This window comes from Bufo gargarizans, chromosome 8, assembly GCF_014858855.1.
Source record: "Bufo gargarizans isolate SCDJY-AF-19 chromosome 8, ASM1485885v1, whole genome shotgun sequence".
Classification (NCBI taxonomy): Eukaryota; Metazoa; Chordata; class Amphibia; order Anura; family Bufonidae; genus Bufo; species Bufo gargarizans.
This window is the reverse complement of record NC_058087.1, coordinates 102,091,145-102,117,617: the sequence shown is the minus strand read 5'-3', so window position 1 is coordinate 102,117,617 and position 26,473 is coordinate 102,091,145. Positions and strand designations below refer to the sequence as shown.

Genomic DNA, 26,473 nt, shown 5'->3' with positions numbered 1-26,473 from the left:
TTGCTGGCCGTAAGGGGGCCACTGTGGGGACATTGCTGGCCGTAAGGGGGGCACTAGAGGAAATTACTACTGTGGAGCATATTTCTACTGTGGGTGCAGTGGGGGAGTAATTACTATGTGTGGGGAAATTACTATATGGGGGCATTAAGGGTGGAAATTACTATGTGCGGGCAGTGTGTGTGTGTGGGGAATTATTTAAGGTTTTATTATTATAACTGGGCTGGCACTCTGGCATTTATAATTGCTGTAGACACTATAGGGACATTATTTCTAGTGGGGTCACTATTTTTTCAGCAATATAGTACCTGGGGCATTGGGGAGCACCACGGGCACAGTATTGGGAATGGCAGCAGGATGACATTGTTGCGACACCAGGATGGGGAGGTTGATGGAAAAATAATTTTTTTTAACTTTTCTGTAACAAACTCTGTAGAGACGAGATGCGGCTGAAAGACTTTGTCATGAAGGTCTGGGTCAAATGGAGAAGAGGAAAGAGAAGGTCTACTTCACAGGAGATGTCACTGGATGTAAGAGGTATGTGGTGCTGTATTCTCCTATATGTAGTGCTGGTCTCGTTACTGTGACCACCTGAGTCTCCTCTTCTCCAAGTCTTCTTTTAATTAATTTATTATAATTATCGATTTTCAATTTGGCGCCTAAAAATTGAATCTGGCTCCTAATGTTTTTTCAGCTTAGTTTATTTTTTAGTCTGGAGCACTGCCATCTGTTAAAACAGTCCTCCATTGCCACCTTTCTCTTCTATTCTGATGCCCCTAGAATGATAAGCCTGCTAGTCTTTATTCCTGCCCTTGCAATAGGTAGAAGATATTCTGTCCCACTGTCATAATACACAACATTACCTTAATAGCCTTGCCAAGCTCAAGGTCAAACCTAACAATGCACACACCATTCATCCATGCTGAGAAGAATTCCCAGGGCCGGAGGCTTCTTCTCTTGGGTTCCTCCATGTTTCATGTCAGCACCCCGTTTGCAGCCAACTGAGCGCCCAGCATCCTCTGGAGTTAAAATTGTGCAAGACTCACCCATAGTGAAACCTTTGTAGATTACCTGTGTAGAATGAGATTACAATGTTGGTCCAGCTAGTCGCAAACTTCTGAAGTGAGGCTGATTGAGCTATGGCTGACGTCACCAGGCAGCTCAGTGATCTTGTTCTAAGCGTCTTCTGAGGACTGTACCCGGAAGCCTGCTTAGACTATTGGATACCAGAGGCGCATTGATGCAGACATCAGTTCTGGCATATGTGAGCATGGCAGAGGGAGCACTGCAAGTCGTTACAGAAGCAGTCAGGGGGCCTGGCACTGCTGGACCACCCTGACTGTGGACTTTAAGACGCAGGCACTTTTTAGCAAGATATTTTTTTTTCTTGCTAAAAAAAAGTGTGTCTTATCATCTTAAAAAATGTTTGCCTTTCTTTGCTTTGCTTAGTTAGCAAAATCTTCTCCTGTGACAGTACACCACTCCTGTTAAGAAATTGGCAAGAGATAGAGGGTCATGTGAGGCTACCCCATCCATTAGCTCCTCCTATTGAAATGCAATTAGCCTTCCGTAGTTTCCTGGTCTTTCAAGAGTTGCTTCCCAAAAGAAAATGGTTTAGGCTCATTGCATTTTATAGAAGTTGCTGATGGATGGAGTTACATTACATGCGCCTCCATTAAAGGAAATATTTCACCAGCATAATCACTATTGAAGTAAAGCCATGGCCTAATAGCACTTAGTACCTTATTTCCAGATGTGCCGTTGTTTCAGCATTAGATTTTTTCTATCTTCTCAAAATCTAGTTTATTTGGTATGCAAATGAGTCAGTAAGGTGTCAAGAGGGGCGTCACTCTTGCAGGAAGGAGCCCAGGCACGCCTTCTGCTAGTGCCCAAGCCCACCCTCATGCTGGGAGCAGGGAAAAGGGGGGCAGAGTTATGGCTTGAATGTTATGGAGGAGGGGTGGGTGGACACATTGTGGCAGGGGGCATGCCTGGGCTCCTTCCTGCAAGAATGACACCCCCCTGGGCCCCTTACTGGCTCATTTGTTTTACCTGTCTAATATTAAATGGACAAGCAGAATGGTGGATAATTTGTTATGGTGAAGGGAAGGACCTCTTTATGAGCGAACCAAAGGGCCTAAGAAATATAGTCCCAGCAGATGCTCTCAAACATTAGGAGATCAACTTAAGATAATGTATTACAGTAGGCTACCATTAAAACATAACCTTCTAATTCTCAGAATTACAATTTTTAATCTGATGCCATTGCAGTGAACTTACAAATGAAGAGAGGGAGAGTAGACTAAAAAGATCACTTGCCTCTAGATACACCATGGAACATCCTCCCTGAAAAGTGAACTCGCGCAACAATCTAACCTAGTATATATGTGTAATTAATTAAATTAACCAGTCTAATCTGTATAATATGTATTTTGCTGATTTTTGACCCATGCAAACCCAATTGGGGTCAGAATCTGAGCTGGAATTGTCTTTGAGGGTAGATCAAGATGTGGCAACAATCAAAGGGGATCTCAGAGTTATTTAGAAATCTTACTGTTCTCAGTGATAGACCGCTGAGGGTAGTGTTTGGCTGCCCTTTCTCAGCACAGGACAGTAGTAGGAGAATCAGTCCAGTGCTGCAGAATGGGGTTAATATAACATGTTTTAAGGCTGGGTTCACATCACGTTTTATGCCTCCGTTTGACACGTTGGGAAAAAACGGATCCAAAAACGCAGCACACCATGTTCTGTCTGGTAAAAAAAAATAAAAAAATTCTTTACAATGGAACTGTATGGCATCAGTCGGAGGCATCCGTTAAACGTATACATCTTTTGTATACATTAAACGGACAGGAAAAACGTGATGTGAACCCACCCTAAGCCGTTTGTAGGGCTTGTCCAAATTTTTTTATGATCTTGGAAATCCTTTTTAAACTTTTGTGATGTCTATGCACTATAAACATGAGATATGGGACTTTCTAATGTGAATATTAACGTGATAGAATCATTTATGTAGTAATAGTCATGTGAACATTCGTAATGTTTAACTATATTTAGGGTGAATAGTACTTCTCTGGAACTCCCTGCCCGAGGAGGTGGTGATGGTGAATTCACGAAAAGAGTTCAAGACGGGCTTGTATTTCTGGAGTTTAATAATATTACAGGCTATAGTCATTACATTTCTGGATAAGGGTTGTTGATCCAGGGAGTTATTCTGATTTGAAATAGGAAAAAAAGATTGCGCTGCAGGAGAGTATGTTTAAAAGTCCAAAAATGATATATGTGTTCTATTGTCTATGGAAATCTTCAGTCAAATAGGTTCATCCATGCACCTCAAACACAGCTGTGGTGTGGAAATCTGAAATAAAATAAAAACTGCACTATGGTGTAGTAACTTCTCAAAAGGAGTGTCACCTGATAACAGGTTATACTCACAAGACTCAGATGGTATTAGGCGTAAAAAGCAGGCTCAGCGCTGTCATCCACCCAGGAACTGCACACCTTGGATGTCGTTCACTAGACCACACAGACGGACAGGGTGCTTTACTGCTTATGTTAAATCTTGCACAAGCAGGATCCCAAAATGAGCACCACTTTGGCAGGATATCACCAAACTCCACACTCTTCAAGGTAAAGAAGGCAAGTTTTGGAGCAAGTTAAAACAAGTACACAGTGCCGGACCCGGGTTTCGCCATGATGCTTCGTGGACTATTTCTACTCACTTGTGTCCTGGATTTTGCAGCGCTAGAGGGTAAAATATCTGAACAGGAGTTGTACCTTATATTTTCTAATTATTCTGATTTGAGTCTGGAAGTATTTTTTTGCCCTAAAATTAGGAACATTTGGCTTCTACCTTATGTTTTTTTTCCCCAGAATTATGTAGAATAATAATCTGAACTAATGGACATAATTTTTGTTAGCCTTACAAACTATTACTATGTACTTTAGATACAAAAGCAGATAAAACAAGCATATTTCTTAGTGATACCAATTTCTAGAATGTACATCCTTACCATATTGCGTTTTTATTTATGCCCTGAAGGTTAGTGTTCATGGACTCTGTATGCTGTCCCTTTATGATACCTCCATAATGTTCTAGTCTGTATACAAATACAGTACAGGGAACACCAACCACCTAAGGCTTTTTTCACATCTGTACTCTGGCTTCTGTTTAGAATTGAAAACACAGCACTCTGACAATATCCATGACTCCTGACGAACCCCAAAAATAATTTGTTTCCTGATCTGAGGGAGGAACAGTTCCCGCCCAGAAACGCAGAATCTGTGGAAACTATAAATTAATAAAAGCAATAAACTTGCCTTCAAGCCTGGACCTTCCTGGTTGTGCTGCACCTGACCCAAATTTTCTTTAAATAAGAACAGTTACAATCTGCAATTTAACATATAATCTTCAACATAGATTACTTTCTTAGATTTGAATCTTCTGAGAGAGTGGAACACACAAGAATACAGTAACTTCTACCTATAGAAAGGAGATCTCTGGAAGCACTACATTACATGCCCATACAAATCATCCAACACACACACTGAGAGCCATTTTCCTGGGTGAAACAATTATAAAGAATTCAGAATATTTTCATATGCTTGCAGAAGCAAGACACTAATAAATCCACCAAAATGTCTCACCAAGAACATTCTAATCACCGAACAAAAGCACCATTGACTTTCCTATTTGTCCTAGAATCTGGCATTGTGATATTTGCCTCTATTATTTGAAGATGATGAATTAGAACAACTTTTACATAATGGTTGTAAATTGTATATAGAAATGCACCCTCTATAGGGCGATAGGTTTCTCCTAGTTGTCTTCCTTCACCTAATTCACACACAACCTGTTTGCATTGCATGGGATCTTTTAGATGTTGCAGAGTGTGTACTCATGTTAGACATTAATTTTAACATGGAGTCAGTAGTTACTGCACTTTTGCAGTAAACAGTATGTAGGCAGTACATCCAGTTGGTGCACAACACACATTTTAGAGCATTTTTTCACATGATGTAGCAAAAAATAACAATCACAGCATTTCTGTAGCAGCAAAAAAACTTTAGAGAATGTCATGGAGGCAAGGTTGCCTCTTTCAGGGTATGTGGAATCATATGGGTGAGAATTCCATCTAGGGGTGGGGACATCAAACAACATCTGCTAGACCGAGAATCTTTCTGGATCTTAACTGTTAATATACAGTCGTGGACAAAAGTTTTGAGAATTACATAAATATTGGAAATTGGAAAAGTTGTTGCTTAAGTTTTTATGATAGCAATTTGCATATACTCCAGAATGTTATGAAGAGTGATCAGATGGATTGCATAGTCCTTCTTTGCCATGAAAATTAACTTAATCCCCTTTCCACTGCATTTCATTGCTGTCATTAAAGGACCTGCTGAGATCATTTCAGTAATCGTCTTGTTAACTCGGTGAGAATGTTGACGAGCACAAGGGAGAAGAAAAGGTGAGCGCTACCATCAGTCCTGTGTCATGCCAACAGTAAAGCATCTTGAGACCATTCATGTGTGGGGTTGCTTCTCATCCAAGGGAGTGGGATCACTCACAATTTTGCCCAAAAACACAGCCATGAATAAATGGTACCAAAACACCCTCCAACAGCAACTTCTTCCAACCATCCAACAACAGTTTGGTGAAGAACAATGCATTTTCCAGCACGATGGAGCACCGTGCCATAAGGCAAAAGTGATAACTAAGTGGCTCGGGACCAAAACGTTGACATTTTGGGTCCATGGCCTGGAAACTCACCAAATCCTAATTCCATTGAGAACTTGTGGTCAATCCTCAAGAGGCGGGTGGACAAACAAAAACCCACTAAGGCCTCATGCACACGACCGTTGTGTGCATCCGTGGCTGTTGTGCCGTTTTCCGTTTTTTTTTCACGGACCCATTGACTTTCAATGGGTCCGTGGAAAAATCGGAAAATGCACCGTTTTGCAGCCGAGGCTGTGATCCGTGAATCCTGTCTGTCAAAAAAATATGACCTGTCCTATTTTTTTGACGGACAACGGCTCACGGACCCATTCAAGTCAATGGGTCCGTGAAAGAACACGGATGCACACAAGATTGGCATCCGTGTCCGTGATCCGTGGCCATAGGTTGCTTTCATACAGACGGATCTTCGGATCCGTCTGCATAAAAGCTTTTTTAGATCTAAGTTTTCACTTCGTGAAAACTCATATCCGACAGTATATTCTAACACAGAAGCGTTCCCATGGTGATGGGGACGCTTCTAGTTAGAATATACTGAAAAACTGTGTACATGACTGCCCCCTGCTGCCTGGCAGCACCCGATCTCTTACAGGGGGCCGTGATCAGCACAATTAACTCCTCAGGTGCGGCACCTGAAGGGGTTAATTGTACTATCATATCCCCCTGTAAGAGCTCAGGGCTGCCAGGCAGCAGGGGGCAGACCCCCCCCCCTCCCCAGTTTGAATATCATTGGTGGCCAGTGTGGCCCCCCCCCTCCCTCCCTCCCTCTATTGTAATAATAGCTTGGTGGCCAGTGTGCGCCCCCCATCGGGCCCCCCCTTCCTCCCTCTATTGTAATAAATCGTTGGTGGCACAGTGTGCGCCCCCCCCCATCGGCCCCCCCTCCCTCTATAGCAGTAGCAACATTGGTGGCCAGTGTGCGGCCTCCCAACTCACCCCCCCCCCCCGATCATTGGTGGCAGCGGAGTTCCGATCGGAGTCCCAGTTTAATCGCTGGGGCTCCGATCGGTAACCATGGCAACCAGGACGCTACTGCTGTCCTGGTTGCCATGGTTACTTAGCAATAGTACAATAGTAGAAGATTCATAGTTACCTGCTTGCTGCTGCGATGTTCGTGTCCGGCCGGGAGCTCCACCTACTGGTAAGTGACAGGTCTGTGCGGCGCATTGCTAAAGAACTGTCACTTACCAGTAGGAGGAGCTCCTGGACGGTCACAGACATCGCAGCAGCAAGCAGGTAAGTATGAATCTTCTACTATTGTACTATTGCTAAGTAACCATGGCAACCAGGGCTGCAGTAGCTTCCTGGTTGCCATGGTTACCGATCGGAGCCCCAGAGATTAAACTGGGACTCCGATCGGAACTACGCTGCCACCAATGATTGGGGGGGGGGGGATGGGAGGCCGCACACTGCCACCAATGTTGTTACTGCTATAGAGGGAGGGGGGGCCGATGAAGGGCGCACACTGTGCCACCAACGATTTATTACAATAGAGGGAGGGAGGGGGGCGGCGATGGGGGGGCGCACACTGTGCCACCAACGATTTATTACAATAGAGGGAGGGGGGGAGCGATGGGGGGCGCACACTGTGCCACCAACGATTTATTACAATAGAGGGAGGGGGGGGGGCGCACACTGTGCCACCAACGATTTATTACAATAGAGGGAGGGAGGGTGGGGGGGCAGTCATGTACACAGTTTTTCAGTATATTCTAACCTGAAGCGTCCCCATCACCATGGGAACGCCTCTGTGTTAGAATATACTGTCGGATCTGAGTTTCACGATGTAGCTCATATCCGACAGTATATTCTAACATAGAGGCGTTCCCATGGTGATGGGGACGCTTCAAGTTATGTTCGGGTGTCCGCCTGGCCGTGCGGAGGCAAGCGGATCCGTCCAGACTTACAATGTAAGTCAATGGGGACGGATCCGTTTGAAGATGACACACTGTGGCTCAATTTTCAAACGGATCCGTCCCCCATTGACTTTCAATGTAAAGTCTGGACGGATCCGTCTGAGGCTACTTTCACACTTAGAAATGTTTTAACAATATAATGCAGACGGATCCGCTCTGAACGGAGCCACCGTCTGCATTATATGAATGCAATTGTGAAAGTAAAGGGACTCCTGACTTTACATTGAAAGTCAATGGGGACGGATCCGTTTGCAATTGCACCATATTGTGTCAATGTCAAACGGATCCGTCCCCATTGACTTGCATTGTAATTCAGGACGGATCCGTTTGGCTCCGCACGGCCAGGCGGACACCAAAACGACTTTTTTTTCATGTCCGTGGATCCTCCAAAAATCAAGGAAGACCCACGGACGAAAAAACGGTCACGGACCTACGGACCCCGTTTTTGCGGACCGTGAAAATAAACTGTCGTGTGCATGAGGCCTAATTCTGACAAACTCCAAGAAGTGATTATGAAAGAATGGGTTGCTATCAGTCAGGAATTGACCCAGAAGTTGATTGAGAGCATGCCCAGTCGAATTGCAGAGGTCCTGAAAAAGGGCCAACACTGCAAATACTGACTCTTTGCATAAATGTCATATCATTGTCGATAAAAGCCTTTGAAACGTATGAAGTGCGTGTAATTATATTTCGTTACATCACAGAAACAACTGAAACAAAGATCTAAAAGCAGTTTAGCAGCAAACTTTGTGAAAACTAATATTTGTGTCATTCTCAAAACTTTTGGCCACGACTGTACATGTTCCTACATGTTTGAATGATCTTATGTTTCATTATTAATGTATGTATATTTATAACTTCGTGGATCAGAGATATTTAAATGCTATATATTGGCTGTTTTTGTATGTACATTGTTAGCTATACTTAATTGTGCTCAGCTCCTTCTGTGGGTGCATTTAAAGAGGTATTCTGGCTATAGAAAGTCCTTGGGATAACTATCAGATCACTGGGGGTCCTAATGCTGGGAACCCCTACCAATCACAAGAACAGGGGCTGGGTACCCTGTGGAGCCCCCTGAAATGGAGTGAGTGGCTGGTTGGAAAAGCGCCATGCTACTCTATTCATTTCTACTGGAGCAGGTAGTCGACTTGACATTCCATAACTGAAATACTCCTTTAAATCCTTGTTATCCAGCTTTAGTAGTAGTTTGACACACATGCTAATAATCGCATAGCTGAACCAGTCATTATGCACCTATATATGGAATGAGCTACAGTCAGTCATAACGCGTAAGCAGTTTACATGCAGACGATGTATTAATAACAGATGTTATATAGTAAAGGGTTATGCTTTTATAACTCACGCTGGATCTCTATTGGTCTCTATTACATGCTGCCTTTTCATGGTAACAGGTTTGGGTGTTGATACTTCTAGATCTATCTGCCATGTGTGTTTTTGCCATTCCAGGTGCTGCAGAAACATTCAGGGGGATCGGTATGGCTTCTTTGGTCATTCTCCTTCTCTTTGCACTGATTCAGTGGGTAGCAGTTCCTCAGAAAGAAGAAGGTATGCTGCAAACTGTTCCTTCCCTGTATTTCTGTATTAACAAATTTTAAGTGTTAATCACGATCAGCTGTGCAGTACGCAGCATTCACACGGCCGTGTCTTTTACGGACAGCGGACATGGGCTGTGTGCATTCCGCACCACAGTGCAGACCCACTAACTTCAATAGGTCCACAATCCGCATGTTGCAGTCAAAGATTGGGCATGTCCTATATTTTACAGCACAGCCACACAGACCCAGAAGCATGCACACGACTAACAATCTTTGTGGTCTGCAAATTGTGGATCCGCGAAACACAAATACCAGGCGTGTCCAATCCACATTTTGCAGAACGGAAAGTCAGGACATATAATAGAACAGTTCTAACCTTGTCCGTAATGTAGGCAAGAATAGGACATGTTCTATATTTTTGCAACAGAATAGACATACGGATGCCGACAGCACACAGTGTGCTGTCCACGTTTTTTGCAGTCCCATTGAAGTGAATAGGTCCACATCAGGCCTGCACGATATATATCGCCAAAGCAATCGTATCGCGATAATCAGCGATTGCGATATGGCGATTTGGCCGAAACAAAAATGCTGCTATTACCTACAATGATACATGGCCGCCGCGATGCCGCACAGTGCGGTCGGCGGGTGTATCAACAGAGGGAGGAGGGGCTGGGGGTCGGCATCTGGATTAGGAATGACAGCGGGGACCGGTGCAGTCCCTGTATTCTAATGCACCGGTTACTAAGTTCTGTAGCAGAGAGGAGGGAGGGCGGGCGGGTGGCGCGCTACTCACTACGTCATGCACCTGCGTCGCCTACTTTACAAATTAAGCAGGCGGCCCGGGCGCGTAACGTTAAGTGACGCGTCGCCCGCCTGTCCTCCCGGCCTGCCTCCTCCCTCCTTTCTGCTATTCAACTTAGTTGTAAGTAATACAGCTGGATTACACATGATTATTATATTTTAACAATGCCTACAGGTTAGATAAGATTATACAACAGTGAGCGGGTCTGGTGCATTACAATACAGGGACTGCACCGGTCCCCGCTGTCATTCCTAATCAAGATGCCGGCCCCCAGCCCCTGTATTGGGGGTCATTCATACTGCAGGGACATTGTTATGGGGGGGATCTGTGGATGGCCCCATAAAAGTGTCATCCACAGATGCCCCCATAACAGTGCCATCCACCTATCTCCCCCCCCCCCCCCTCAACAGTGTCATCCACAGACCACCATAAGTTCAAAACCCACCAAAAGCACACCTTTTGGTTCAAAACATTTCTTTTTCTTATTTTCCTCCTCAAAAACCTAGGTGTGTCTTATGGGCAGGTGCGTCTTATAGTGCAAAAAATATGGTATATTACCTTATATTGCTGCTGCTGACTATGGTGTTCTTTAAAAAGTTCCTGTTTGTTCAGTGTTCGTAAAATCTTATGTTCTTATATCTATTCTATTTTATTTATCTGTTCTGTGCAGTGCTATTAAGAAAATGGCAAGTTTTGTATTTTGTGCTTTTGCAGTAATGCAAATGCTATTTAATTTATTAAAATATGTTTTATTTCAGTTCTTGAGTTGAGCATAACTACATTTCAGCATTATCAGTAATTTGTGTGTGCTTTTGCCTTGAAAATCCAAGCAAATAGACCTCTAGCACAATTCCCTTAAAATATTGCATCGCATACCGTTATCGCAATTTTTAGGGCCCTAGTCGCAATCGCACAAAATTCCCATATCGTGCAGCCCTAGCACACCTGAGCTGCAAAAAATGCAGATTGGATGCGGACAAAAAAATGTGCATGAGCCTTTACTCTGTAAAAAAACGATGGCTAAAGCTTTTGCAAATTCCACCTTAGGAAAGCCAAGAGAATGCAGATTTGTTGAGACTGGATTAGAGAGTGTCTGGTTTCCGACTGTTACATGGATGGCACATGACTAGGATATGTTATTGGTATATGATCACTTTGTGCCCCTGTACAGTGGTGCTCGCAGCCACCTCTTGTGCATGAAACTGCTGTGTAGCTTTATTTACTTGAATGGAGCCATGTTGCAGTGAGAATGCATGGTCATATATGAGCAATGCATCAAAAATTTACATGGTAATGGTGTGTCTAAAGCTCAAATTTCTATCTTTTATTGATGACCGATTGCTAATAAGCTTTCAATTTACTGTGCATGTGATGTAGCCATGTCTTTGTCTTGTTATTACGGTAATGGGACACCACTGAAAACGGCTTACAGTGGTCGATTAGTGAGGTGTAGAGCAGTTTGGACATGACTAGGTGAATGGTCATACTCAGGGCCGGCTCCAGGTTCATGTGGGCCCTTGGGCGATAAATCCCGGTGGGCCCCCATGAGGCATTTTTTTACATTGACATGTCCCCCTGTGGCTCCCACATGGTATAATGACCCCCAGTGGCCCCTATACAGTATAATGACTACTAGTGGCCCTTCACACAGTATAATGAACCCCCAATTCCCCCCCCCCCCCACTGTATAATGACCACCTGTGGCCCTGCATTCAGAATAATAACCCCCAGTCGCCCCCATTCAGAATAATGACCCCCAGTAGCCCCCACACTTGGGGAATTCTGTATGGAGGGGGCTCTGGGGGGTCATTATACTGAATGGAGGGTCATTGGTGATCATTATACTAAATGGGGGACACTGGGGGTCATTATACTATGTAAAGGGCCCTCACAGTATAATGACACCACAGTGACCCTCCATTCAGAATAATGACCCCCAGTCGCCCCCACACTGGGGGTTATACTGTATGGAGGGGGCACGAGGGGTTATTATATTTAATGGGGGCTCTGGTGGTCATTATGCTAAATGGAGTGTCAATGGGGATCATTATACTAAATGGGGGGCACTGGGAGTCATTATACTGTGTAAGGGGCCCTCACAGTGTGATGAATGACCCCCCAGTGGCCCCCTCACATGCCGATCATTGCAGGGGAGCTGGTGGTCCTGTCATTCACTAACCGCAGCTCCCTGCGCTCCTCTCCTCATGGCCTGGCTCCTGCTGCAGCAGTGAGCCAGGCCTGGAAGAGAGAAGGAGATGTGCAGTGATGTAGCTAGAACTGACTGGGCCCCACAGCCAATTTTAGTACGCCCCCCTCCCCCCCAATGTGTGTTCACATCACGTTTTTCCTACGGTTTGATGTATACAAATGTGCAGCACTCCACGTTTTTGTATCCTGCAGAGTCAAGTAAAAAATGCATACGTTAACGTATATGTTTTTTTACAATGGAACTGTATGGTGAACGGACGCCACTGTACGGCATCAGTCTGAAGATTGTATGGTGAACGGACGCCGCTGTACGGCATCAGTCTGAGGCATCTGTTAACGCATACATTTTTGGTATACATTAAATGGATGGCACTAATGGGATGTGAACCCAGCCCTAATGTCAGAATAAGCACCAGTACACAGCGGAGCAGCGTGGCGGAGAGGGGAGGCCGCCATGTACTGACAGAGCGCTACCTGGTCCTGGTGGTCAGGGGTGAGGACACGGCTTCCCAAGGATCATTTTCTACTGGGAAATACAGGACACAGTATAATACACTAGAATCTATATAATATAAAGATATTAGCGCTACCCCCAAATAATAATACAATTAGGGGGTCATTTATTATATAGAAATACGTCTATATGAGGCGTATTTCTGACACAGATTGTGGCGCAAAGGTCCTTAGCACTGCAATCTGTATCTTTTCCCGCTCATGCCAGGTCTAAAAAAAGTGGTGTGGGCAGGGAAGGGGATACAGTTATGGCCATGCAGTTATTGGATACCACCGCCATATAGTGATAACACCGCCATACAATGATAAAACCACCATACAGTGACCGGATAAAAGGGTATAAGAGGGCACAGTACAGGGAATGACTATGGGCACTGCACAGGGTGTGGTAAGAGGGCACAATGCAGGGTATAAAGGGGCCCAGTACGGGGTGGGGGGCACAGTCACATGACCCTGTGACGTTAGAAGGTCCTTATAGTGAATGCTGTTCAGATGCCACCATAATGAGAGGCAGAGGAGTGAGACAGGGGCCCTGGATGGACAGGAAGGGTGGACACAGCAAGTAGGGGGAAGGGGCTCTGAGGGGGATTCATACAAGAAGTAGGGGCAGGAGGTCTGTGCAGGGCAGCAGTAGGAGATAGGAGGGTGAAACAGGAGCCCTGGATACATGAGGGAGGAAAGGAGACAGCAGGGGCCCCATGAGGATGAGATAGGACAGGATATGTGGGGGGGGGGGGGGGGGCAGGTGTCATGGAGACAAACTGCTTAATAAAACAGTAACACAACTAAATAGAATGAAGCAGCAGCCGATCGAAGATTCCCCCCCCCCCCCCCCCTTCTGTCCCACAGACAAGAGACAGTCACAGTGCAGACTCACTCACAGACTGTCTTCACACTTCTCTGCTCCAGCTCCAGCCCTGGGTCTCTCTCCTCAGGCAGCGTGTCCTGTGTAGAGGGGGTGTGTCCTGTGTAGAGGGGGCGTGTCTGAGTCTCTGCAGCTCAGAGGGCCCCACCAAAGGGGTACTGCGTAAGTGAAGTGACAGCAGTGAGAGCTCCTATCTGTATTGATGGAAGTGCTCATAGCAGCTCAGTGGGCCCCCCCAGGAGCATTGGGCCCCGGCACTTGCCCGGGGATGCCTGGTTATGACGCCGGCCCTGGTCATACTAGCTGTATGACCAAGGAAAGGGGGTTTCCTTTCACCACATCACGTCCGTGTCCTGGGCTCTCTGCACTGAATGCTCCTCATCTCCTCCGCCTGCTCTTGGTAATCTCTGGCAGTAACATGGAGAAGGAATGGAATGGCAGGACACCTTCTCGACATACCACATCAGGATGGGGAGGGACCCCGTTTTCGGGATTGGTGGGGTATAACTTGAGGTTACTAGAATATCCATTTATCAGTTTTCCACCCTACCTATTTAAGGCAGTAAGTCATTTTCAGGGGTCAAACCTAATGACAGAATTCTTTTAATTCCCTCTTCTAGTGTCAGAAATGTATGTTCGGTCAGAGTTACAGTGCTAATAGAAAGTAGCTCCTTGCCCAGAGAAGTAGGCACCACCACTGTTATCTCTGCGTTAGTGATCCACCCAGTTCCTGGCTATTTGTCTTTTGCTGCCAACCAGAATGAATGTGATTGGTTTAATGTGGTTTCCTTCTCTGATATTCCAGATGTCTTCCTTAATGTCCCTAACACCATGATTTTACTGCAGATTCATCTATGCTGGCGGAAAGGATTCCTGTTCCCTCCAGCCCAGTTCCCATAGCAACTATCAACCTTGTACCACAGCACGCTGAGAACATTATGCCGAGTGTTCAAGTCAAACTTCCCGCAAAAAAGACGAGGCACCAGGAGGAACAAGAGGATGTCAACAGACCAGCCTGGGGGATAAGCTCGTCTCCTTGGGTCAACCTTGCTTATGCCTTTTATCAGATAAAGGAAATGTTGGCACTTGCCAAAACTAACCCTGTCCCCGAAACTCAGCCACTGCAGGTACTGTCCATATGTGAAGTGTGTGTTATGTGATGTCAGGACTGATGCAAAGGGAGTTTGTGGAAATTTACAGTCTGGGTGTTTTGGGATGGTCATGGGGGACAGGACCTATATTGGCAGCTATGGTATTATCTATCATACACTAAGTGTCCACCTAAGAAACCCATTTCTAACATGGAAGGCAGAGAACTTGGAAAAGTTTGGAAATATGTACAGGCCAGCTTTTGACAGTTTAGGCCAGTCCCACATATGCTGCATGCTGTTTCTATGGGATTGTGTACATCTCAACTCATGTGCACGATCCCATAGAAAACAATGCGATCAGTTCTGGCACAGTTCCCCTCCGGCATTTCCTGCTTCCTACCAGAAGGGAACTGAGCCGGATAGCTGGACATGCATGTAGGGTCCTTTATCACTTTAGAAAACTATGGCTGGTTTCTTCCAAAAAACACTTCCACTCTTGTCCTGGGGCTGTGTATGGTGTTTTAGCTGAGGCTCATTCACTTGATGCCAGCCAAGATGCATTACCAGACACAGTGTGGGGACATCAGTGCTGTAGCAGTTTGTAGCGATAACTAGTCAGTACTCTAGAAGGAGGTGGTGCTCATATCCTGGGTTCCAGACCCATACATCCAAGTAAAAGGGGATCAGCACTTTCTTTGGATGCAAGGCAATCTTCACTTTATTGCCATAAGCAGAATACTGGCAGATGTGTGATGCTTTTTGGTCAAACAGCCTTTTTCAAACATGTATGTCACATAAAACATTGTACATATATATAGCAAAAAAGTGATGACTGTCACAAACTATGGATCCGATCGCTCCGGATCCCACAGCTGTGACGTAGTGGTCTGTGACGGAGTCTGCGCACACACAGAGACCTCACGTGACCGGGGTATTACCCTCCGGCTAACACTCCCCACTACACTTCGGTAACTGCCACCACATGGGTTCCCGGTCCACGAGCCGACTATCCGGGTAATTCACTATCACACAGATCAGTGGATGAACCGGATATCACTTACTGACCAACCGCAGTCAATCACCCCCAACTACAATTCCTAAATGCAATTTAACTAACTACCTGGTAACGTCTCTTCAAAGGCAAGGTACGTTGTTCAGCAGCTTAGAATATGGAAGACTTGGCTATTTAGATTTTATAATCTTTAATAAGCTGTAAAAAGCAGTGCATACAAGTCTAATGAAAATGACTATAAATCTACAGAATAATAATAACAATATAAATGATCACGACAGTTCAAATGAAAGGGAAAAAGATGAAAGAATACTTAGTTTCTCTGGAGGGTTTCAGATGGTCGTTCATATGTCCTTTTTGAATCCTTGCAAACCCCTTTTCAGTATGTATCAGGGGAGACCCTCAAAGTTCTTCTGATACAGGGATATTCCGTCAATGTCCAATTAAGTGTCTGGTGATGTTCCATGGGTCTCTCTCCTCTGTCCTTGTGCACAGATTATTATGAACTCTCCCATGGGCAGGAGACTTACTCACTCTCCCATGGGCAGGAGACTTACTCACTCTCCCATGGGCAGGAGACTTACTCCTGTCAGCCAATGGCAGCAGAGTGACTGTGAAACCTAGGGATTGGCCTCCAAGTGTTTTATGACCCCATCAAAGTTTAGTTCCTACAATGAGTATTATACTTAAGCTCGTATCTCCCTGATACATCGGCATATTTTTATACAGAATACATATTTGCGATCCTTATTTATTTACATGCAGAATGAGACCACACACGGTAATGCAGGGACCTGTAGTTCTTCTACCACCCATAGGTCAGCTACGGAATCACATCCTCTAGTCATATTTGATACCCAATTAACCACAATACTCTATAGAGCCTGGATCTGGTGTCAGAAAGGGCATAAGTTGATTCATAAATGAAATATGAAAGTGGACTGGTTTTATGCCCAGAGCTAATTAAGGGCTATTAGCTCTCCTCAAACCAGACCTGGAAATTAATGACATCACGCTCCAGCCAGGCTTGACAGCGAGCTGATCTTATCTTAAAGAACAGGATGAGCTGGGCCTGGTATAGCTTTTATCACCTTTTATAGCCGGCCTCAAAGAGTAGTGGTAATAAAAGTGTCCATCTATATCATAGGTGACCCAGGATTCGGGAAGATGAGAGTTCAGTTTTTTTTTTTACATATGCCAGAAGCATATAAGATGGCTACCCAGAGGAATTATGTATGTATGCCGGCACAATGACCCCTCCCCGCCAGGGACAGGAAAAGCATGCAAAGAGGTTAAAAACCCCTTCTACCACCTTCAGTGACTTACCAAGAACCACTAGGAGAACCATACCAAAAATCTATCTAGAAATAACAACCTTTATACCACACCCTTTTTTAGGGAGGGAAATTCCCCGGTGCCATCGTGGAGACTTCCGGAAACATATTACTGGTAAGTATAATAACACTTTTCCCCAGTTGTCTCCACGACGGCACCTCTGAGAATTAACAAAGGACTTGTTTTTAGGGGGGACCACTAAGGACTGGACCTTGAGTCCAAAGGCCAAATCCATAGTGTCTGAAACATCAACCTTTATAATACCTTGTGAAAGTGTGGACTCGCTTCCAAGTGGCTGCTTTACAGATCTGTTCTATAGATGCTGATGCCCTCTCTGCCCAAGAGACCGACAAAGATCTTAACCATATTTCTTTTTATTGAAAGAAAAAGCAGAGGCTAAATGCCTATACATGACTACAGCTCAATGACAATGAATCACAATATGAGTCCGACATATACATCCTGTACAAACATTATATATAATCATGTTTATCAAACATAAAATAAGAGTTAGCAAGGGGACGGGAAACATAGGGAGGGAACACACAAGAAGGGATGGAACGGGGGAGAACAGGGAAGTAGGGAATTCTGCTCTTCTAAGCAAAGTTTCTATATGTTTTCCATGGAGACCACATTTTCAGGAAGCGGGGACGTGAGTTAGTTTCCCAATGTGCTAGCTCCTCAAAACGGTACATCTGGTCTACCTTGTCTGTCCACATAAGGCTAGTCGGGGGAGAGTCATTTTTCCACAGGAAAGGAATAAGCAGCTTAGCTGCTGTAAGCAACATGGTCGGAAGGTTATTTTTGGCAGGGGTGAGGGTAGTATTGAGGCACCATAATAAAATAAGTTTAGCATCCAGGACAATCCTGGAATTGCATATTTGGTTAATCAAAGGCTCAATTAGTTTCCAAAACGGCTGAATATTCTGGCAGGTCCACCAAATATGTGAGAAAGAGCCAATTTCCAAGCCGCACCTCCAACAAGCTTCTGGAACTTGCGGGTTCAATTTATGTAAGAATTCAGGTGTCTTATACCACCTACTAAGGAGCTTGAAGGAATTCTCCTGAATCCTCACGCAGCGGTTAAAGCCGTGCGAATGTGCCAAGATAAAGGCTCTTTCCGGCTCCGTAAGGCGCAGAGAGGTCACAAAACGGAGCTCCGGAGGGAGTGAGGAGAGTATTTCTTTGTACATCTGGGATAGCGGCCTAAGAGTGGGTTTAGTGGCCATAACCTTCTTCTCGAGCCATCATAAAGAGCTGCTACCAGGAAGGGACCTAATACCACCTGTAATATCTCTCTGAGACCCACAAAGATCTTGTGGAGTGGGGCCCTAAGCTTGGACGGAACCTTCTTCTGCATAGAGATGTAACATCTGGAAATAGCTTGTTTAATCCTTCTAGATATGGAAGTCTTTGCTGGCCTAAATAAAAGGAAGAGAGCAGCTAACTGCAAAATATATATATATATATAATAATTTCTTTCATGGTTCCATCACCTGAAGGTAATTAAGTACGGCCCTCCGAACATCTAAATTGTGGAACTCTTTTTCCTGAATTTTCACAAAAGGAGGGGATAATTATGTCCTGAGACCTATGGAAGGAAGAGGACACCTTGGGTAGGAAAGGTGGTTACAGTTTAAAAATGATTCTATCATCAAAGGATTGAAAATATGGAAAGACAGCAGATCACACTTGAATTTCACTAACCCTACGGGCCGAGGAGATAGCCACCAAAAACTTCCAGGTAAGGAGATTAATATATATCTGATCAATGGGCTCAAAAGGAGGTGCCACAGATTTAAGTTCCAAGGAGGGACCAAATTTAATATTTTGGGCTTAATTCTATATGCGGCTTTCGGGAATCTAAAAATAAGTTATCTTTGATAGATGAACGTCAAAAAATGTACTTAGTGCGGCCACCTGAACTTATAGTACAAGGGCTTAGACCTAAATCTAATAATTTCTAATGAAATTCTAAAATATCTGGGCTGACACAATGTTTACCATTTTCAGAAATAAATCTTATCTGAAATTCCTTTCCCTTTTAAGATGGCCCGTTCAGCATCCAAGCTGTCAATCTTGGCTGAGCAGATCTGGAAGTAAGGGGTAACTCCAGGTAATCCCCCAGGCACATCTCCTCTAGAAGGGAAAACAAGCTCCTCTTTGGCCAGAAGGGGGCTACCAGGATCGTCCTGGATTTTTCTGTCTGGATCTTTCGAAGGTAGCAAGGGTATAGGAGGGAAAGCAAAACCTAGAGTCTGTTACCATTTTATTGAGAAAGCAACCACCGCTAGCGGACTCTCTTTGGGATTTAGAGAGCAAAAGCTTTTTATATTACGGTTTCGCCTGGATGCAAACAAATCCCCTTGTGGCAGTCCCCACTTCTGGACTAATAGAGCGAACGCTTCCTGAGCTAACTCCCATTCTCCTGGTATTACTGCCTTTTAGGTGAATTGCCTGTAAAGAGCAAAGTTTTTTCTCAGCCCAATGACAAATTTTGTCTGCTGTTTGGCAGAGAAATGACTCCTGGTTCCCCTTTGTTGAATGAAAGCTACTGTCGTCATATTGTCTGAGAACGCCTTTACGTGTGTATCTTTTACATATTGTTTTGCGGCCTTTAGAGCTTCTAGAACTGTTGTTAGTTCCCTCAGATTTGAGGATTCTAGGGACATCCTTTGATTCCAAACCGCCTGAAAAGACAACTGTGCTACATGTACCCGCAAGCACTGGCATTTGTGGTCATGGTCTGGTAAAGTTCTAAAATCCATTCCATGCCCTTTTGAAGGTGCTTCCTGACTAACCACCATTTTAGTGATTTCCTTACTACATGTGATAATACTATGCTGTGGTCCAGGTGTTGTATGGATCTGTTCCATTGTCTTAAAATCAGATGTTAGAGTGGTCTTGAATGGGATTGGGCCCACGGAACAGCTGGAATATGTCCCAATAGTTTAATTGCCGCTCTGATGGTTACTTTCCTTTTGGTAAATCTGGTTCTTATAAGAGAGTTCAGATTTAGTATTTTTTCTGGAGGAATAAAGGTATTTTGTAATTGAGAGTCCAGAAACATCCCCAGGAACTTTATCCTGGAAGAGGGAAGTAGATTTGATTCTTCATAGTTCACTATCCAACCCAAATCCTGTAAAGTTTTCAACACTAAAAGGACATGGTCGGAGTGAGAAACAGGATGAGATTGAATAATTAACAGGTCGTCCAGATACAGAACCTGCTTAACACCTTCCAATCTCAGATACGCAGACACCTCTGCCATCATTTTTGTGTATAGACGTGGTGCTGAAGAAATCCAGAACGGTAGGCACACAATTTGGTACTGACAAATCTTCTGTCCTACCTTGATAGAAAAGAAAGGTACTTCCAATGACTTTGATGTATGGGTATATGAAAGTACGCATCCTTCACATCTATCGTAACCATCTCAGAATTTCTCCTTATCAGATGAATTGCGGTTTTTAATCAGTCCATTTTGAACCTTTTGTATGCAATAAATCTGTACAGGTATTTTAGATTTATGATTGGCTGAAATGACCAGTTTGGTTTCCGTACAAGATATAGGGTTCAATAATGTCCTGTAAATTACTCCTTTAATGGAACTGGCTGAATTGCTCCTACTTGAAGAAGTTTCTGAACACCCTCCTGTAACTTTTTGTTTTAATAGTAAAGGGGAGATTTGTTAACATGAATCTTAAGGGGGGAGGAGAGAGACAATCTATTCTGTAGCCTGATTCTGAAGTCTGGAGGATCCACTGACACAAATTCTCTTAATCTTTCCCCAACTCTGATGGCATCATTTGGATGTGGATGGTTTGGAGGAGACAAAAAGAGAAGGCCTACTATTACCCCATTTTTTTTTAAACTCTATCTGCCGGATTTACCTCTATCAGATCTATATTGCGGCTGAAACTTAAATCTCTTATTAGGCCTATCCTTTTGATCCTTCTCTTCCAGAAAACCTCTCTTTTTATCTGATGCCTTTTCTAAATTTATCTAGATCTGGCCCGAAAACATATTGACGAATAAAAGGGGTATAGACTCATAGCTGAATTGTCAGAACCAGAAATTCTAGCTGCCATGTGTACCGTTTTAGCAAAAGCATCAGCTACAAACCCTGCTGCAGATTTAAGAAGAGGAAAAGAGGACAAGATCTGTTCCCTCTGAGTTTTTTTTATTTTTAAATGGGACTCTAACTGATCCATCCAGAGACAAAGAGATCTTGCTACACATGTAGAGGAAACTGCAGGATTGCAGCTGCTGATTCCCATGTCTTCTTAATTATACTCTCTGCCTTCCTATCCATTGATTCTTAAGCTGGGAGGAATCCTCAAATGGAATGGAAGTATTTTTGATTAACTTAGCAATTGCAGCATCAATTTTAGGAATACTGTCCCATTTTTGTACACCACCAAACATCATCCTGTTCTGCCTCTTCTCGGTCTTCCCAAAAGTCAGAGAGGAAATAGTAGAATCAGAAGGTACATGATCCTTGGATTTCTTATTTCTCTTTTTAGGTGCTAAAAAATGCAGATAACCCAGACATGGCCGGATGAATTTCATCTTTAACCAACAATTTGATGTCATTAATAAACACTGAAGTCTTATTCTGAAACACTTTTTGAATACACCCAGGACAAAGCAGCTTCTTATATAATGAATCCTGCTTCTTTCCATATATGGCACATATAGATGCAGAAGGTTTACACTCTCTTTCTAAGACTAATGGCCTCATGCACACGGCCGTTGTTTTTGTCCGCATCCGAGCCGCAGTTTTGTCGGCTCAGATGCGGACCCATTCACTTCAATGGGGCCGCAAAAGATGCGTACAGCACTCCGTGTGCTGTCCGCATGCTGTCCGCATCCGTTGCTCCGTTCCGTGATCCGCAAAATATATAACATGTCCTATTCTTGTCCGCGCTTTGCAGACAAGTATAGGCAGTTATATTAAAGGCTGTCCGTGCCTTTACGCAAAATTGCGGAATGAACACGGACGCCATCTGTGTTTTGCGGATCCGCGGTTTGCAGACTGCAAAACACACAACTGTCGTGTGCATGAGGCCTAAATAAGAGAAGAAAAAAAAAACTCACAATAGGAATAAATGGGGAAAAAAATCCCCAAACCAGGGAGATCTTATTGACTTACAATACCAGCTGATGGCAGAGGCTGCTTTACTGAACCGTCCTCCATGCTGAGCATTCAGGGAAAATAGGAGAGCCAGGTAGAGACCGCCCCACTTCAGCTCTCAGCTGAAAAAAGATATTTCCTGTAAGCTGGTGTTAAATCCTGTGCCCGAAACAGCTGGTATGTGGAGGAGGAATACAGGCAAATGCCCCTCCTCCACCAATGAGATGTCTGCTGCCGACAGGAATAGCATGTGTTCTATCGTCTGTGTTCCACTGGATGCTGGAAGTGGGTCACCAGAAGTGACGCAAGCACTCAGCTCCCACGTTCCATCCACTGATAGGCTCCAAAGGACGCCGGAAGCGCATCACTGGTAGGGACATTAACTCCCGGTTCCCACGTCCAAATTAGAAACTGCCAGGTTGCTTCTTACCTAACAGCCTGCACCGTTGACAATGGATCAGAGGACTTACTTTTAACAAGTATCGCCAACATAGCAGGTACGTGTAAGGAAAGGCAGTGAGCTGTTAGCTATGCCAGACCACCTGCTGTGGATCCTCTAATCCAAAAAGACCTCTCTGCACATTTGTCCTGCACATGGACAGGAAAAACACTGAAGGTGGTGGGAGGGGAGGGGTTTTTAACATCTTTGCATGTTTTTCCTGTCTCTGGCAGGGCGGGGTCATCTCAGGGGTGCCGTCGTGGTCCTAATGTACCAACACTCCCCTATGAGGCATATACCTCCTTGATTGGTTCTATACCAACATGTGACTAGATGCCAGCATAGGGTACATCAAATTTCATGCGCCAGTATTTTAGTCTACATTACGATTAGAACGGCCACTGCAGTTTATACTGACATTGTTTTACGGTGTTCATGTTTGGTGTAGGAATCACATAAATTACATTTGTCAGGAAGAATGCGACATAGTACACTACTTTACTTACTAATATACTGTTCCCCAGCAATGATTTACACGTGCTGGATCAACACCTACTGTTCATAACCAGGTACATGTTCATCTCTATGGCTACAAAGCTCTGTAGACATTTCTATTCCCCGTACCATGATTTGTGATTATATTACATTAGCATGTTATGTTATGTGTTACTCAAGATGTTTATGGAGCCAGATTAGGGTCCTATGTGATTGTTTTTGTAGATTTCATGTTACTACTTATGCTTACAACATGACCTGAAGCACGTGATCTATGCTGGAGTCTAGTTAGTCACATGTTATAGGACCAATCAGTGGGGTACACATCCCATAGGGGACTGTCTTTACACTAGGACTCCATCTTGAATGTGCCTCTTTGCAATCTCTCTGTCTCTCTCATATATATATATATATATATATATATATACAGTACCGACCAAAAGTTTGGACACACATTCTCATTTAAAGAGTTTTCTTTATTTTCATGACTATGAAAAGTGTAGATTCACACTGAGGGCATCAAAACTATGAATTAACACATGTGGAATTTTATATACATAACAAAAAAGTGTGAAACAATTGAAAATGTCATATTCTAGGTTCTTCAAAGTAGCCACCTTTGCTTTGATTACTGCTTTTCACACTCTTGGCATTCTCTTGATGAGCTTCAAGAGGTAGTCACCTGAAATGGTTTTCACTTCACAGTTGTGCCCTGTCAGGTTTAATAAGTGGGATTTCTTGCCTTATAAATGGCGTTGTGGAGAAGTCAGGTGGATACACAGCTGATGGTCCTACTGAATAGACTGTTAGAATTTGTATTATGGCAAGAAAAAAGCAGCTAAGTAAAGAAAAACGAGTGGCCATCATTACTTTAACCACCTCCGGACCGCCTAACGCAGATTCGTGTTCCGGAAGTGGCAGCGCTGCGCAGAGTCACGCATATACGCGCCCTCTCGCGAGACGCGAGATGACGCGCTTTGCCGGCCCGCGATGCGCGGGCCGGCAAAAGTTAAAGGGGGGTCACGTCAGCAACCTGCCAGCCAATGATCGTTGCTGGCAGGTTGCTGATTTTTTAAAAATCCAATGAGAAGCCAGATAACAGATCATATTAGTAAATATGATCTGTTATATGGCTTCCCTGCTCCTCTGCTGGTCCTTTTTGTCGGTTGGATCCAGCAGAGGAGCAGGCTACACAGTGAGTAGCACCAGCACCACACTTTAGCCCCAGATCACCCCCTGCTCCCCAATTAACCCTTTGATCACCCCTTTGATCGCCCCTGTCAATCACTAGTGAAAGTGAAAAAAGTGATCAGTGCAAACTGTCACTTTATTTTTTTTCACTAGTATTGACTGTTAGGTTTTAGGGATAGTTTAGGCCCCTTTGTTAGGTAGTTTAGGGATCAGTTAGCGCCCAGCCCACCGCAGTCACTCATTCGCTGATTAGCGTATCGATAATCAGCTTTTGTACTTTTATAGTATCTGGAAGTGATCAAAACTGATCACGGTCAGATCTATAATAGTATTAGTGTCACTTTAGTTCACCCTCCACCCAAAAACGCAGTGTTTGCCCGATCAGGCCTGATCGGTCGCCCACACGTGCGTTCGCCCACGCCCTCCCCACCGCAGTGACCCAAATTATTTTTTTTTTTATCACTGCACAATCACTTTACACGTACTGCGGCGATAAAAAAATCAGTTTTTATATTTTTTATCAACCGCAGCGGCCTCCGGTACTTCGCTAGCCTCCCATTTGTAAGACAGGCTTGCTTTTTTTCTTGGGTAGTCTCAGGGAATACCCCTAAATTTAGTTGCCCAAATGTCAAACAGGGGGTATTCTTCTGAAGAGGCCTACAGGCTTCTGACCCAGTCGGATGAGGAATGGGAACCCTCATCTGATGAATCTAGCGGGTCAGAATATGAACCTGTAGAAAGCAGTGGCTCTCTGACCCAAAGTTCGGACGAGGAGGTTGAGGTCCCTGATAGCACCAGGCGTACCCGGCCCATTGTCGTTAGACCACAGGTTGCGCAGGATCCGCTTCAAGAGCAGCAGAGTGGGGCTGGGGCTGTCGGATTACGTGGTGAGGCATACACCAGCAGCGCAGCCCTCCCTGGACCTAGTACCAGCACTGCCGTAGAACATGGTGAAGTGGCGAGCACCAGAAGGGCAGTTGAAGCTGGTACGGTGGCACGTGCAGTAGTTACCCCGTCGCAGTCACCGCACAGACGGGCCCGTAGAGCCCCTAGAATCCCAGAGGTGCTAGCAAACCCTGATTGGCAGTCCCCAACTTCAGCCGCACTTGTAGTTCCCCCTTTCACCGCCCAGTCTGGAGTTCGGGTTGAGACAGCTCAGATCGGTTCGGCCCTGGGATTTTTTGAGCTGTTCTTGACTGCGGAGCTCTTGGACTTAGTCGTGGCAGAAACAAACCGGTATGCCACTCAATTTATATCCGCCAACCCGGGAAGGTATTATGCCCAGCCTTTCCGGTGGAAACCAGTCCAAGTTTCCGAAATTAAAACTTTTCTGGGCCTTCTCCTCAACATGGGTCTAAACAAAAAGCATGAATTGCGGTCATATTGGTCCACGAACCCAATTCATCACATGCCAATGTTCTCTGCTGCTATGTCCAGGGCACGATTTGAGGCCATCCAGCGTTTCCTGCACTTTAGTGACAATAGCACCTCTCGTCCCAGAGGCCACCCAGCTTTTGACTGGCTCCGCAAAATTCGGCCCCTCAGACCACTTCAACCAGAAATTTGCAGATTTGTATACCCCTGAGCAAAATATCTGCGTAGACGAGTCCCTTATACATTTTACCGGGCGCCTTGGCTTCAAACAATACATCCCAAGCAAGCGCGCCCGGTATGGGGTCAAATTGTATAAGCTCTGTGAAAGGGCCACAGGCTATACCCACAAATTTCATGTCTATGAGGGAAAAGATCAGACCCTGGAGCCGGTCAGTTGCCCTGACTACCTGGGGAGCAGTGGGAAGACAGTCTGGGACTTGGTGTCACCCTTATTCGGCAAGGGGTACCATCTTTATGTGGACAATTTCTACACAAGTGTGGCCCTCTTTAGGCATTTGTTTCTAGAACAGATTGGCGCCTGTGGCACCGCGCGAACTAGTCGCGCGGGCTTCCCCCAACGGCTCGTTACCACCCGTCTTGCAAGGGGGGAGAGGGCTGCCTTGTGTAACCAAGAACTGCTCGCGGTGAAATGGAGAGACAAGCGTGACGTTTACATGCTCTCCTCCATTCACGCAGACACGACAATACAAATTGAGCGAGCAACCCGTGTCATTGAAAAGCCCCTCTGTGTCCACGACTATAATGCGCTCATGGGAGGGGTGGACTTCAATGACCAGATGTT

At 44.8% G+C, this 26,473-nt stretch overlaps 1 protein-coding gene across 1 annotated transcript in view; it reads left to right on the top strand.

The window, feature by feature from the left end:
• Window positions 1–26,473, top strand: part of MFSD6 (major facilitator superfamily domain containing 6) — a 286,969-nt gene that overhangs the window by 228,645 nt on the left and 31,851 nt on the right. Inside the window, exons 5-6 of the mRNA XM_044303296.1 lie at window positions 9,118–9,216; window positions 14,444–14,724. Coding sequence (XP_044159231.1) covers window positions 9,118–9,216; window positions 14,444–14,724 — 380 coding nt within the window. The remainder of the gene's footprint in view (window positions 1–9,117; window positions 9,217–14,443; window positions 14,725–26,473) is intronic.